The following is an 11291-nucleotide window of genomic DNA, read 5'->3' as shown; positions in this document are numbered from 1 at the left end:
AAATGTGTTAGTGGAATATAAAAATGTTTTTTTAATTAGGAGCATTTTTTACAATTGGGGGCAATTTTTTTCCCAATTTGGGGCAATTGGGGGCAAATGTGTTAGTGGAATTTGAAAATGTTTTTTAATTGAAGGTATTTTTTATAATTGGGGGCAAATGGGTGCAAATGTGTTAGTGGAATTTGAAAATGTTTTTTAATTGGGGGCATTTTTTTACAATTGGGGGCATTTTTTTTAAAGTTGGGGGCAAACAATTTTTTTGGGATCGAGAAAATCACCTATTTTGGGAATTATATGGACCCAACTAGGTACACTAGGAACCCCAACTAGGTACACTAGGAACCCCAACTAGGTAAGGAACCCCAACTAGGTGGACTAGGAACCCCAACTAGGTAAACTAGGAACCCCAACTAGGTACACTAGGAACCCCAACTAGGTACACTAGGAACCCCAACTAGGTAAACCAGGGAACCCAACTAGGTGGACTAGGAACCCCAACTAGGTAAACTAGGAACCCCAACTAGGTAGACTAGGAACCCCAACTTGGTACACTTGGAACCCCAACAAGGTAAACTAGGAACCCCAACTAGGTAAACTAGGAACCCTAACTAAGTAAACTAGGAACCCCAATTAGGTACACAAGGAACCCCAACTAGGTAAACTAGGAACCCCAACTAGATACACTAGGAACCCCAACTAGGTACACTAGGAACCCCAACTAGGTAAACTAGGAACCCCAACTAGGTACACTAGGAACCTCTGAGGCTGGCTAAACCATCCTAATTCCTTCGAGTACAGCAATTTGGACGATCCATCCAAATTGTCAGGAATAGTCCATTTAAAACTGTTTAAACTTTTAGAACAGACGTGATACAGGCCTGGTACAAGTGAGCCCGAATGAATCGAGGGCCCGGCGAGGGAGCGGTAGACGAGTAGAGCGCTGCACCGAGTTTTCATCGGGCCTGGTAAGGCCTGGAACTGGAAGGCTCACTTTCACGACGACTTTTGACTTATATTGACTTTTAAACAAGTGCTTATATAAACTCTAATTTTTCAGATTTAGAAATGAAAATGGGAGCTTTTCAAGAGGGAGGCTTCCAGGTGAGGTTGTGTAAATTCTAGAATATAGAACTTATGCAATTTTCCAGATGGAGGTCTCACTTTGAAATGTACTCTAATTTTCTATGATTTGAATTTGTTTTTATTAATTGAAAAAGGAAACTTTGCGGTTTGGAAGTGCTGCGTCAATATTTTTGAGTAAAAATTAGTATAAAGTGAAATTATTTTAAAATTTAGAAATTTAGAAAGAATATTAGAGTTTTACATTTATCAATTCGTTTGAAAATTTAAGTTAAAAACCTCCCACGAATTTTATAACAATATTATTTTACAGTTAGAGAACGAGGTCATTTCGCTTGAGTTAAATTGTTGTGCAAATGTTGTCATAAACAATTAAACTTATGGCTGTCCAACTTTTAATGAAATTTATTTTTTATAAACCTTGCAACGAGGTTTCCACCTTGGCTTCCAGTCATAATTAGGACTTTCAAGTAGGTTCTCACTTCATCAAGTTACAGTCCTAATTCAAGTAGACATATGCTTTATCAAGATACAGTCCTAATTCAAGTAGACATATGCTTCATCAAGATACGGTCCTAATTAGTACTTTCAAGTAGGTATATGCTTCATCAAGTTACAGTCCTAATTAGTACTTTCAAGTAGGTATATGCTTCATTAAGTTACTGTCCTGATTAGTACTTTCAAGTAGGTATATGCTTCATTAAGTTACAGCTCTAATTCAAGTAGGTATAAGCTTCATCAAGATACAGCCCTAATTAGTACTTTCAAGTAGGTATATGCTTCATCAAGTTACAGTCCTAATTAGTACTTTCAAGTAGGTATATGCTTCATTAAGTTACAGTCCTAATTCAAGTAGGTATAAGCTTCATCAAGATACAGTCCTAATTAGTACTTTCAAGTAGGTACTCACTTCATCAAGTTACAGTCCTAATTCAAGTAGACATATGCTTCATCAAGATACAGTCCTAATTCAAGTAGACATATGCTTCATCAAGATACAGTCCTAATTAGTACTTTCAATTAAGTAGGTATATGCTTAATCAAGTTACAGTCCTAATTATTACTTTCAGGTAGGTATATGCTTCATTAAGTTACATTCCTAATTAGTACTTTCAAGTAGGTATATGCTTCATTAAGTTACAGTCCTAATTATTACTTTCAGGTAGGTATATGCTTCATCAAGTTACAGTCCTAATTAGTAATTTCAGGGAGGTATATGCTTCATTAAGTTACAGTCCTAATTAGTACTTTCAGGTAGGTATATGCTTCATTAAGTTACAGTCCTAATTAGTACTTTCAGGTAGGTATATGCTTCATTAAGTTACAGTCCTAATTAGTACTTTCAGGTAGGTATATGCTTCATTAAGTTACAGTCCTAATTAGTACTTTCAGGTAGGTATATGCTTCATTAAGTTACAGTCCTAATTAGTACTTTCAGGTAGGTATATGCTTCATTAAGTTACAGTCCTAATTAGTACTTTCAAGTAGGCATACACTTCATCAAGTTACAGTCCTAATTAGTACCTTCAAGTAGGCATACACTATCTAGTTACAGTCCTAATTAGTACCTTCCAGTAGGCATACACTATATCAAGTTACAGTCCTAATTAGAACTTTCAACGAGGTACACACAATATCTAGTTACAGTCCTAATTAGTACCTTTCGGTAGGCATACACTATATCAAGTTACAGTCCTAATTAGAACTTTAATGAAGGTACACACTTCATCAAGTTACTGTCCTAATTAGAACTTTCAAGTAGGCATTTACTTCATCAAGATACAGTCCTAATTAGAACTTTAATGAAGGTACACACTTAATTCATCAAGATACAGTCCTAAGTACCTTATAAATATTTGTATTTTAACAACCATGAATCAGAATTAGCATTCATGTTCCATCTATTTCTTCATTTTCAAACTGAATGATCCCAACAATGCCTGGTTGTTTACTTTACCAGTTAAGAACAACAATTTTCATTTTTTCATTCAATTCAAAATTAGGCCCACAATTTCCTTAAGCCCAAAGCAATTTCATAATATATAATAATTTCATAAATAATGACTAGTAATCTCTTCATTACAGGGAGGGAAATAGGGATGTATCAAATATAGGAGGGAATTTTGCACTGCCAAGTATTCTCAAGGCCATCTTGGGTCTTAAAGCATAATTAGCGTAGGTATGTGTATATCAGGGATTTATAAGTGTTATGATTTTGTTATGTAGTTGGAAAAATTGTATCTTTAATAGCAAGATTTTATCCCCAAAAAGTTAATTCATACTTAAATTAGTTAAATATTGATAGCTTTTTTTCTGTAAATTTTGTTAATTTTATTGTAAATGGTTTAGATTTTTAACCCTATTCCATGCTTAAAATCTTATTTCCTTTTAAACGAAAATAAAATATTGTAGCAACGAAGAATGACAAGAGAAATAACAGGACTAAAGGCATATTGAAATCTAATTTACAACATTTAGATAAACAAACTATATAAAAATTGGGTTTGGTTTTTTAAGGATCGCAAATGGAAGACAACTTTCTAGCTCCTCCACAATATGATAAAATTTAAAAACAAATATACTGGGTATAAGGTAATAGGTAAATAATTATACCTTGGCCTCTTTAATTTCCAGGTTGCAGTGCACCATTTGCATTCCATGTGTAACGATTTAATTTAAAAAGACACTTACAAAAAAAATCCCCAACTTGTTATCAGACAAACAGAATGTTACTGCTAGAAAAAAGAAGTATTCTGTTTCTCCTTCTTATTTCTCAGGAAAAGTTATTTTACATTAATTGCCAAAAGATTGCTCCAATACCAAGGTTACTAAAGCTAATCAACTTAAAACTACCATTAACTCATATTAAAATGCAAGATAAAAATGTTATTACAACAATAACTTTAAATGAAAAAGTGCTGGGGGGAGATGGAAAAGAAAAGATCCTACACTTTTGGACCAAGAGAAGTCAGCCAGGAGTTCTGGAAAACCAGAAGTGTTGTCGGTACACAAAGATTCAGGTCTCCAGTTGAGGTAACTTTGCCTATGATCTATATTCCATTACATGATGTTGCTTTGATTTATTGAATGCCTCTAAGTCCCAATTTAAAGCATATATCATTCACATTAAAAGTGGGTGTTAAAAACATGCTGTAAGGAAAACAATAATTTTTGCAAATACAAGTTAAACTCATCCCTGGGAGTGGTTTTTGACCTGTCTAAGTTGTCACTTTGCAAAAATGTTGACTTTCTTCATATTTTACCATTCACCTAAAGGTACTCTAACTTTTAAAGCTTAGTGTTATTCCTTTAAGCTAGAATCCAATATACCAACGACATTGGGTTCCCACCCTTTTTTCAAAGCTATGAAAGTTTGATTATAAATCTGAATTTCAGTGTGCATCTTCTCTTCGCCTGGGATCACTGTACAATTCTTTCCTTTACAGGTAAGTTTGCCATGCTACCAATTTCTTATGTATCTGTGTTTTTAAGAAAAATATTCCTGTTTAGAAAAATGGATTCTAAATTCCAGTAATTTATGATGATTTAGTTCCAAGTAATTCTGAGATTATAGGGAGGATGGACTATGTGAGATGGCCTATGCTGATAATCTGACACCAAGTTCACCATCTCCAGGAGAAAATAATTAACTCGGACATTGGTTAAAACAAGATTTATATTTATTCTTTGAGAAAAGAAATTAATCATTCATTTTAAAGATTAAACTTGCTCTCTGTCAAATTCCTATGCAAATATTGTTTTGAGGAATCAAGATGTAAAAATAGGAGGAAACAATTATAAGATCTAACCTTCCTAGAAAATATATTGAATATGACAGTTTTTCCTCTATGGTCTAAAAAATTAAATTCATCATGAGCTGGGTTGAAGTTGTTAATATGCAGAAGAGTTTCTTCAAACTATTTTCATTCTATCTTTATCGTTAACGACATTCAGTGGAACACTGTAAAATATACATGTAAGGTACTTAGTTCCTAGTGACAATTAACATAGGGCCATTTTTTTATATGAATGAGTTGCCAGATGGCAGTTGTCAATTTGCCAGGTGGCTGTTCTTGCCACTAAACCTTTAACCAGGTTTCAATTTTGCTAGAACACTTTATTAATGGACACCTGTCTTTGATGGTAACACATTCCCAAGTGATAATCTCCCTTATTGAGATTTATTTAAAGATACATTATTTTCACTTGTCTTAAAGTGAAAGTGAAACATCGAGTCCTAATAAAGGTAAATATGTCTATAAATTGTTGATAATTTTTGTTGAACATCATACACAGTGTGGCTCACTGAACATTATAAGTTAAGGAAGAAATGATTTAGCTATTAAGACATATTTTATATCTTTATTTTACTTTTGTAGTGAATTTTTCCTATAAAAAACAAAGCATCAAATTTGGATGAATACACATCCTTCAATGTCATGCTTAGATAAAAACCATTTAGATAAATAAATATCCCCTAGTACTTTAACAGGAAGGTGACAAAGAACTTAGTGACATCTGCCCAACAACTCATCCATATCCATTCCTGGAAGGAAGGAAATGTTGTCAGGAAACATTCTGAATTTATGAATATGGTGCTAATTATAATTTTTTTAATCATTTTGAATATTAATTTAGGATGCTGTACGTTTTGAAAAAACGATCATTTTTTGAAAAAATTACATGCAACTTTATCAAATGTCATCTTATATGAAGGTAAAAAGTTGTTGGGGAGCTAAAAATTTCTTAATATTTTCTTTAAAACTGCTCAATGATTAGTACTGATGCCCTTCAAGGCGGTTTCCTCTCTATTCCTCTCTTTGTTAAAAATCGTTAACAAAAGGTTGTTGTTAAGGATCGTTAACAAAACAGTGAGCTTTATAAATACCATTGTTTCCAAAACGACTGTTTTAAAAAACAAACTTTTTAAAAAACGATCATTTTAAAAAATGATCGCTTTGTTTTAGTTTTTTTTTGTCGTCCTTATAATAATGAAACTATCATTTAAAAAAAAAATTGAAACAAGAGAGCTGATCTGTGTATCTCAAGCTTCAGCAACTGAGCTTGATATTCAGTGGAAATACTTTAAAAATTAGATTTACTTTGTTAAATCAGATAAAGTTTTTCATTTCAGGCACAACTAAGGTTACCTAAGTCTAAGATTAAAGGGACTGTATAAAGGAAAAATGAAAGGGGGTATAGGCTGAAAGCTAATCACCTTAGCTCTCGATGGCGACCCATGAAAGTCATATCTGATGTTCCTGTCTCGAGAAATTGATATACAACTTTGTCAAATTTATACGAAAATTAATATATATACAATTTTGTGTAAAAGTAGTAGGTTTAAAGGGAGTGTTCGCGAAAAATGAAAGGGGGTATAGGCTTAATGCGATAAAAAAGCGCTTTTGATCGCTACTAATCTTACTTCTATCTGTTGCGTCTATAAGGAGAAAATTGATAAAGACGTCTCATACCGAAGAGCGTAGCGCCCATACAAATTGAGGAAGTTGGAACATACGACTTAGACCGTAAAAAAATCAAATTAATATCAAACAAATCATTCAGATATTACAACCTATGGTCATCGATTATTTTTCGCCACATTTGTCTTTATTTAATATTTCATACTAGTTTTGATTTTGTTTTTTAAAATAAAACTTAGCTTACAACTTGTTTTCCAACATTCCTGGAAAATATGAAAATGTCGTCTTCATTACCAAAAATCCTCGAAACAAGAATAAACGTTTTTATAAGTAACTCTCAGATCATAACAATTAAAACATATTATGAAAAATCAACTATATATAAATGTGGCGAAAGATAATCGATGACTATAGGTTGTAATATCTGAATGATTTGTTTGAAATTAAATTGATTTTTTTACGGTGTAAATCGTATGTTGCAATTTTCTCAATTTGTATGGACGCCATGTTATTCGGTATGAGACGTCTTTTACAATTTTCTCTTTATAGACGCAACAGATAGAAGTAAGATTATTGGCGATCAAAAGCGCTTTTTTATCGCATTAAGCCTATACCCCCTTTCATTTTTCGCGAACAATAAGCAACCAATCTGAAAACGATGATATCCCAGAGAAAGCTAACTGTAAATTAGGTTTACTTTTATATTTGTTATTTTTATTTTTAATAGATTTCATTCATAATATTATTTATACGTCCATATTACTTGACCAGAAATTCCACCAATGGCAGTGCAGTAAAGTGGTCATGTGAGACAGGCAGAGACACATGACCAGTATACTGCTCTGCCATTGGTGATAGTTCTGATTTTCAAAATTTTACATATATGGATTTTTGTATAATTTTAACACAGTTTTATATCAATTTATAGAGACAGGAACATAAGATAAAACTTTCATGGGTCTCGATCAAGAGCTAAAGTGATAAGCTTTCAGCCTTTACCCCCTTTCATTTTTCCTTTTCAGTCCCTTTAAGGCATCACTAAGACACTTAACTTTTGACCTCTGTTAAATAATTTCACAAGATTCAATTTGTGTTGAAAAGTAAAATAAGTCTTACAGCTGAATTCAGTGATAAGCTTACAGAAAAATCTGGAAAACCCATTTGTTGGTGTTACAACAGGGACTAGAGGACTACTGACCATCAATAGTACTTCATGCAGGTACAAGAATGCAGTAGTATTTAATGATATGGTTTAGAAACATATTTACATTCTATTTAGATTCTATACACCTTGCTTACAGTTTTGTCTTACACAGTATCTACATATTACATTGTGTATAAGGATTGTTGAAAATACTACCGTACACCACTTAACATCATTTAAGTTTTCCCATTAAAATTGAAGAGATATTAATTCAACTTCATTAATATAAGATATCCTAGTGTTAAATACTTTATTTAGTTACCCATCAGTTGAGTGTGAAGTAGGGTATAAATGCTCTTTGAATAGTATAATTGGAAATCCAATGCATGTAAGTAACAAAGTAAAAAATAATTATTAGTTCTAATCATAAGAAGTATGTTTTATGTTTTTAATTATTATAAAGGGTGGGTCAAGCAAAATGTACGTTGTTAACATAGTGTCAAAGAAATCTGAGGAAATAACTTTCCTTTTTAATAACAAAATTCTTGGTTCATTTTGGTTTGTTACACTTTCCAAATTTGAGCTGGCACTTAATTAGAATCGGTTTTTACTTTTTGGTGGTTCAGCAACACGGTATAATTCTTTAAATTTGGACTCTGATGTTCAACATTAGTAAAAATTAAATGGTCTGAAATTCCCCCCATTCCTCATTATCTAATTATTAAAGTTTAAAAATAGTAAAAATTTTAAGAAACAGAACAAAAACTCTTGATTAATCTTCTTTTCATCTTTCTCTCACTGATTGTGCACGAAAATTTCTTAATTTCTCCACTTTCTGTTCAGGTTTCTACAAACACCTATCTGATTAATGGAAATGTATACACTTTTCTTGATACAATAAACAGATTAATTAATCTTTAGCTTCTATCCTGGAAAATGTATAAAATTCAATCAATTAGTGTTGATTGTAGAATTTGAACAACCAATCAAAAGCCAAAAAGTTTTTAATTTTGCGCACACAATCAATGCAAGAACTCCATTGGTTGCAATCCAGCCAGGAAATCCAAAATTGAGATTAAGCTAAAAATTATAAGTGTCAGCAATGGACATAGAGATTAAGACATTGGGGTATCTGATACAAGCGTTTTCAGCTCTGTGTCTAAAACTAAAGAACAAAAAGTTACAGCTTTCATGTTAAGTTGCAGCTTAAAATCCGCCCCTGACCCCTTCTGACTTAATTTAAATTGCAATTTTTAGCTAGCTATACATAAGTATTTAACCCATTGATTTCGGCAAATTAAAATTGAAATCTCGCGCATTCTTTAGTTTAGACTCTAGTGACTTATTCTAGATGAATGTTGACCTGCAGCCTGGTAGCAATTGGTATGTTACAACAGTATCAAATGAAGATGAGTGTCAACAGCTCTGTGAGAAAGAGACCAAGTGTAAGGTGGTTGTCTTAATTTGGCATTTCATGAAATCAAGGATAAATGTCTTATTGCAAGACTTCCCCCATTAAATTTAGGTTCATGAATATGCTCCTAGGGTTGGGTGTGGAGTGGTTATTGTTACATGTTTCAAAATGGAGTTACAATAAAAGAAGTGAAGGAAAGGTAAGGAAGGAATGTTGTTATAGATACCAGATATTCTAATAATATGATTCTTTTTTTCAGCCTTTTGGGAGGTTTCAAGTCAAGCTACATCAATATGCTATTTGATTAAAAATCTGAACACAAACTCACTAACATAACACTATGTTATTATGTTAAAATAATAATAAAAATAATTATGCTTGTAAAGCTTGTTAAGTTTATATTTCAAAAAAAAGTTTTTGATTAAGAATGAAGCAAGTAATTGTGCTAATCCAAGATTGAGGTGATTCATTCAGTGATAATCTTGAAAAAAATACAAAAATTGTTTAAAGAAAAAACTATTAAAAACTGAAGTGAGATCCAAAAAAATGTTTTAAACTAAATGCTTTTTGTCTATTTGTAAATTTGGCTTGTCTGTTTGTGTCCAATAAACGTCAAACAGCTTAACCCATCAGGCCCAAATTTTGTGTGGGACCTCATGTGATCCCAGGGAAGGTTTATGAATGATCAAAATTTTAAAAACTTGTGCTTAAAAGATTTTCTACTTTTGTAAAATTTCAAAATGTGCAAACAAATATTATGAAATCCACAAACTTTTTTTTAGTTTTGTTTTATACTGTACCAAGAGAAGATGTGCTTACAGATAAAGCCACAGTAAAAAGTTGAAATAGAATATGGGCATTGTTCTGCATAAAATTATGCTTTTCTAACTATATCTATATTTTTCATGTTCCTGTATAAAGAGGAGGAGAGAGAAAGCCTCAGGAAGCAATATTTATATCAAAGCTTTTTCCATTGAATTATTAATATGTCAACTTTCCCTAAAGCAAATCATGATTGATTTTCAAATCAAATAATTACAGAATACAAAATGTAGTGATTATTTCCACTAAAGTATCTGTAACCTGATACCTGCACTGAAAGGTTTTTATTTATTTTCTTCACAAAGAATTGAAAAAAGTCCAATCTAAATCTTGTTCTTCATGTTTAATTTTATACATTCCTAAAAATATGTGTGTTCATAAAATTAACCCCCTGTATTTTTAGCAACTCTATTATGGGATCAAGAATAAAGAGAGAAGACCCAAGTGTTGATTCAAGGGGAAGGGAGAAAGATGGCTAGGTAGAAAAAAACTAGGATAAAGAGAGAGAGAGAATTGGAAGGTCTTTGAATAGCTAAAACTAACTTGGATACTTAGCGAGGTCCAAGTAAGGTACTAAAACACTCGCGAAACATTGCTTTCAATGCTTTTTTAGCACAGTTACTATTATCTAAGAGGACAGGCTTAACTATATAAGTAACCTCATATTAAGCTATTCAAAGTTAACCTTGCAAAATCTCTCTGTATCTGAACAAAACCATAAGATGAAAAAAAATAATAAATAAAGCAGTAATCTGGTATGGCAAAATTTAAGTTGTTTACTGGATGGGCTGTGTGCTAGATATTATTTAGTCTTTGGTTGAAAATCTTCAAGTAAAATGAGCAGACAAACAAGAAACTCTAGAAAAACATCTGAGCTTGAAGAAATTGAAAACTTGAATGATACCATCATTGAAGCTACACCAACAAATGTTGAATTACCACTGGATGCGAGTACCCCATCAGCAGCCTCTGTTCTTAATCCTGGAGCAGAGGGGAGTCAGGAATCCCAAACAAATAATTTCAACAGTAATGTGTCTGGTATCCACCTTCAGGGCATAGTACTAAATACATTTAGAAAAAATCCTGGAGCTAAACTTAGGGAAAGATGGATTACAAATCCCAACCATTCCCTGGTACCAGGAAGAAACCCACTACAACCAGAAGTACCCCTGACACCATCAAGTTTCTCTGGAAGTAGATCCCCTAGATCTGATATTGAAACTGGAGATGCCCAAAGCATTGATTTAAATATTAGCAACACTCCCTATGGAGCTGGTGTTAATCATCACTTAACAGGAATATCTGCGCATAGACACATCCTTCCTGGAAATCCGTCCACTAATGACATAGATGAATTCATTGGTCATCTCAGAGAGGAAATAGAAAATTATGGGTCAGATTACATGTC

At 32.6% G+C, this 11291-nt stretch overlaps 1 protein-coding gene across 2 annotated transcripts; it reads left to right on the top strand.

Moving 5' to 3' along the window:
* Positions 1 to 2300: 2300 nt before the first annotated feature.
* Positions 2301 to 9429, top strand: LOC111715716 (uncharacterized). 2 transcript variants are annotated; one of them, XM_023491081.1, is made up of 12 exons: positions 2301 to 3259; positions 3798 to 3857; positions 3997 to 4113; positions 4477 to 4526; positions 4655 to 4716; positions 5298 to 5326; positions 5573 to 5650; positions 7646 to 7722; positions 7966 to 8035; positions 8999 to 9097; positions 9193 to 9260; positions 9321 to 9429. In XM_023491081.1, exons 2-12 carry the CDS (start codon positions 3807 to 3809, stop codon positions 9367 to 9369), a joined length of 750 nt encoding a protein of 249 aa, XP_023346849.1. In that variant the 5' UTR covers positions 2301 to 3259; positions 3798 to 3806; the 3' UTR covers positions 9370 to 9429. The 2 variants fall into 2 exon arrangements, with proteins under 2 accessions (XP_023346849.1, XP_023346848.1); XM_023491080.1 differs by having other exon boundaries at positions 3493 to 3857.
* Positions 9430 to 11291: the final 1862 nt, after the last annotated feature.

This window comes from Eurytemora carolleeae, unplaced genomic scaffold (assembly GCF_000591075.1).
Source record: "Eurytemora carolleeae unplaced genomic scaffold, Eaff_2.0 scaffold1853, whole genome shotgun sequence".
Classification (NCBI taxonomy): domain Eukaryota; kingdom Metazoa; phylum Arthropoda; class Copepoda; order Calanoida; family Temoridae; genus Eurytemora; species Eurytemora carolleeae.
Note: the sequence above shows the minus strand (reverse complement) of the source record. Positions and strands in the feature narration are given on the sequence as shown.

What these genes read in the sequence shown, in the direction of transcription:
- LOC111715716 (XM_023491081.1), top strand. Translation starts at nt 3,807, where the DNA reads ATGTTACTGCTAGAAAAAAGAAGTATTCTGTTTCTCCTTCTTATTTCT. An exon ending in TACAATTCTTTCCTTTACAG is followed by an intron (nt 4,527 to 4,654) that starts GTAAGTTTGCCA and finishes CTGAGATTATAG; the next exon opens with GGAGGATGGACTATGTGAGA. An exon ending in AACATCGAGTCCTAATAAAG is followed by an intron (nt 5,327 to 5,572) that starts GTAAATATGTCT and finishes GTACTTTAACAG; the next exon opens with GAAGGTGACAAAGAACTTAG.